General features: G+C 43.0%; 1 protein-coding gene across 1 annotated transcript in view; it reads right to left on the bottom strand.

Annotated features, from left to right (window-relative positions):
• LOC131885561 (RNA binding protein fox-1 homolog 2-like) overlaps positions 1 to 3,516 on the bottom strand; it is a 98,587-nt gene extending 95,071 nt beyond the window's left edge. The window contains exon 1 of the mRNA XM_059233679.1: positions 3,104 to 3,516. Coding sequence (XP_059089662.1) covers positions 3,104 to 3,148 — 45 coding nt within the window. The 5' untranslated portion in view covers positions 3,149 to 3,516. The remainder of the gene's footprint in view (positions 1 to 3,103) is intronic.
• Between the last annotated feature and the right edge of the window lie 1,043 nt (positions 3,517 to 4,559).

The following is a 4,559-nucleotide window of genomic DNA, read 5'->3' as shown; positions in this document are numbered from 1 at the left end:
GGATAGGTTTCATACAGAATATCCTTTATATTTGTAGTTTTAAAGGTTCGTATTTTTGGACACTTTTGGACACTTTTGTCCACCCTCATTTTTGGACACTTTTGGACAGGGGTGGACAAAAGTGTCCAAAAATGAAATGCCCACCCTGCTCCACGGGTGTTGCTCATCTTTAAGTCAATTGCATTAAGCTGGTGAAAAGGGCTCCCCATAAGGTAGAAACTTATTCCATTGAAGATTTTATCACAAGGAAACGTGGAAGCAAAGCGCACATTAACTTGATTGTTGGACTTCAGAATATTTGCATAAAATGCACAATGTGGTGGAGCTCGCCAACTAATGACAATTACGCATGTTAGTGATTTTCTCTCTCAGTGAATGAATTACGTTCCACAAAGAAAGATTCTCCGGTCAATTTTCATGACAATATCCCAAATCTGGCCGAACTCGATTGTTTTTTAATGCGTCAACACTGCCCATTGAAGAATTTTCCAAGTTCCGTGAGGGAAAAGCCTATTTTTAGACCATGAATGGCCATTTAAAGGGAGCGAGAGCAAGTGTAAACGGTGCGGAATTTGGAAATAATTGTGGAAATTCGTGAAAAGGGCGTTCAGATTGGAGAACCTGTGGCCATCTCAAAAGGAAGTGAAACTATTAATGGCTGGATTTGCATGGGCCTTCACATATGCTGTCGTACTGCATTACTACAAGGTACTAAAGCAGGTACAATTGGTACAATACCCATGGAGAAAGTGAATTCAATGTCCAGTACAATGCTGGGGAGAGAACATTTTGTGACTTTTTCCCACCATTACCACACTGTATTCCAAGACTTCGAATCGCGAAATAATTGTTCAGGTCAAGGACTCGTGTTCTGAGGTTGATGATAAATTTTCAAAGTACCATGCTTGATCACTCGCCAATATAGCAGTTAAAATATCAGTTTTCACAACTCAGTTTCCCATATGTTTTTGTAATTAGTGGAGAACTTCTCTTGGACTGGAAAAGATTGGCAATCTCGAGGGCTGTAAAGAATTTTAATGATCTCACCAATGGCAATCCTTGAATCCCACCTACAGCTAAATTTGTGTGTGTCCCTTTGTGACCAAACATGAGGTGAGGGGTAAAAAAAAAACTCATTCCAAACTTGTTTCACACTTGACAACCCCAACACGGTTTATCATTATGACAATGCTGGACAAGCTTGAGCACAAACACTTCAAACAATCTCAACGTACATCGCTTCTAGCTTGGTTTGGCTTTAATTGTCAAGAAAAGGAGTATGCCAACACCTGGCCACATTTGCATCCTTGCGGCCTCTGGTCATTATCTTGGACTCCATCACGTCCTTTAACTTTTCAGATGTTGCTTAATGCTTAACATCGTCTGAGATGACGATTCATATTGGCAGCTTTGGGTTGTCCGCCCAATATTTATCACATGTAAGGCATCTTTTTGAGCACCTCCCAGACTGGACAGCCAAGATGAACCCACGAAGTGTGCGTCACCCTGAGACGTGAACCCGGCTCTTTTGGTGAAGCAAAAAGCAGCAACAAAATCCGTTCCGCCCAAAGTAAAATCTCGTTCTTCGTACAATTACTAGAAGCATTCAGCATGGAATTCACAAAGAAAAGGTGGAGACTCCTAGAAGGAAACGACACTCCTCCTCCACTCATCATACATCTATGTAATGAAGATGACGATTCAAACACATTTTGTTTTTCAAACCTCTTTTTGAAGCTGACAAAGGTACGAAACAAGAAGATATTATGTTGAAGTGCACTTCCATCACATCTTTTTTTATTATACTTGCATGTTTCCTGGGTTGCAAATCGAGCTACAGTCCAGTTATTTCTCATCTCTACCTTGATTGGCATTTTGTGGTTTTTGTGGAGAAAACCATTTCTACTTTGGCAGACAATTGTCAAAAGTACACGACGAGATTGGCTAGCCTCAAAACCAATGAAGATAGATATTCCATTCGTCTTGTCACTCTCTCACTCTGCCATTGGCTACTTCTTGGCACACATCGCACTGGATTCTGGCAGAGAGAAAGAGCAAAAAAAATATCGTCATCATTGGAAGAAAAGTTGGTCGGGGATTGAATTCAACGTTGACCATGTTGGTGGGGAACATACCTGCTATGTATTATCTTGCTGGCTGCGCTTAATGGTGGCTTTGTGTTTTTGAATATTAGTATACCAAGACAAATTCGAAATGCTTCACTGGTTCTTCCTCTGGCGAGAGGACAAGGACAAGGGAAGTCTTTTAATCTGTTGATATCTCTCCGTGAATTCGTACGAGAATCAAAACCATGAACGATGAGATTCATTCAGTGTAAAGGAAGAAAACGCGCGGAGCAAGATCATCTGACGTCTGAAGGAATCCACGTAGTTTGAAGAGCGTATGCTCAAGTATAGTTACTGTATATTCATCTCTCAACATAGCATACGATTTGAGTGCAATCCCAAGCGTTCGATGGTACTGCAGGTCTTGATTCCCCTCCAAGACGTTCATCGTTCATCCAGATTGAAAAGATAACATGTTTTTTGACAGCGAGCCCTATACTGCACCTAGTGTGTCGAACAAAAGTTCTGACTCCCTGGTACTAAAGGCATCCATCATGATTTGGGGGGGAGGGTATCCGATGCGTTCTTTTTGTCTTGAATGAAAATTTAACCATAATGGCGTCTTCGCCTTTCACCTCCTGAAGATGAGGAGTGTCATCCATATTTTCTAAACCCTGCGGTTTTTTTTCTGCTGTTGGAACCATGATTTGTGTTCCTAATTGCCTTGTCCATTTCAAATTGGATCCAAAATGAGATGGCAATCCCATTGAAGTTCTTAGGGCCCATTAAGTTGGGAAGTATCCATTCCATTCTGAATCGTTAAAGTTCTGGAATTCTGAGCAAGAATCTGATTTTGTTTTGGGTCTTTCGCTCAATCCCACAATTTCGGTGGGAACACCTAGCACTTTAGCGAAACACCGATAGGACAGGAATTTTCTTGAAAACATTTCGATTGTGCGCCGAGAATTCTTTCTTGGAATGGCTCTCAAGAAAAAGCGTCTCGAAGAATAACATTGGAAAAGGGTATGATGGCCTACCTTATCACGCGGTTTGACGTTTCGTCGACTACGTCCTCTCCTCATTGGGGGAATAATGTTGAATAGAGGGCACGGAAGCACAGGGGAATTCAAACTTGATGGTTCTCATGCGGAGCACTAGCACCTTCTCCTCAAACTCTCACTTCTCTTGGGCAACACTAACAACCAATCCATAGGCTATGTTTTGGTTTCAGTTGAATGTTTTGATTAGATCACGACCGAGCTTGGCTCATATTGTACTAAATGCATTGACTGACTGGACGTTGAAGGAACACACTCATTCACTTTCGGGCTCTTAGCACTTCAGCTACCAGCTCATGACTGAGAAACGTCAAAAATCCCAAGGCAAAAGCCTCGACAACCACATCAGAACCACGGACGAAACCAGCTACTCCACAAGCACGCCCTCGTTCATTCTACGTTTTACGTATCCACGACCTCCTCACACTCGCAATTCAGTACTTATGTACGTACGAGAGACTCCTCTACTACCTTGGAACGCCAGCCCTGAAAAGCGGAATTACGTACGTCCAATCTCAAGACGAGCTCGTATTCAAGGAGCTAATCCATGAGTTTCAAGACCAACCAACCAACCCACGGTGTACACCCATTTGCCAATCTACTTGGTTTCTGTTCCAATTTCCTGATTCTTTTTGCAACCTACGTGTATGGCCTATGGATGGATGGATAGTAGCCACGCAAGCGGATTCCGAATTTATCAATTGACGGTGTAGAGCTCAATTTTGCTTGGTTTCGTTAAGCCTACGTGCATGAAGAACATAACAGGTAAGCACTTTTTCCAAGACACCCAAGAACCCCCCCCCCTCCTATTCCCTTTGCCATGAGGGCGAGAGAGCGATCGGATACGCATCTTCTACGGATTCGCAATAAAGAAAGAACTGTCATAAAGAGAGAGTACTCGTATGTCCATTCCTCTACCCAAGGCAAGCAATCCAGCTAGCCGTGATCGCCCAACCACCAACCAAAGTAAGTGTTTGGATGGAAACTGTGCCAATCGGAGGGCTGTTGGTAGATAGTTAAGCTTGGGCGGATAAACCCACGACAGAAACGAGGGTGATGGGCTCGTCTGCTTTGCTGGTGTTGTCGTTGTTCTCCCTCCAACTTCCCCTCCTCTTCATCGGAAAGATGGGCATTCTTGGTGGGAAAATTAGGCATGTCGATGTTGCTGCTGTTGGTTGTTCGCTTCTGACTTTTGAAGAGTCTGGTTGATGAAGAGGGAAACAATTGAAAGGAGGGAACGAAACTGGGAAACTGGAAGAACTACGTAGGTTTCTCTCCTTCTGCTATCGCCGCCCATGAAACCATAAAGAGCAAGGATCCCAGGTCAGAGATCACTCATTCCTCTGTGTGGTTCCGAGATTATTTATGCCCCACAAAATGCTTGTAAATTATAGTTATTCTGAACACTAAACGCCAAAGCCTAGGTTTACAGACC

This window comes from Tigriopus californicus, chromosome 1 (genome assembly GCF_007210705.1).
Source record: "Tigriopus californicus strain San Diego chromosome 1, Tcal_SD_v2.1, whole genome shotgun sequence".
In the NCBI taxonomy this organism is placed as follows: Eukaryota; Metazoa; Arthropoda; class Copepoda; order Harpacticoida; family Harpacticidae; genus Tigriopus; species Tigriopus californicus.
This window is presented reverse-complemented; position numbering and strand designations above follow the sequence as displayed.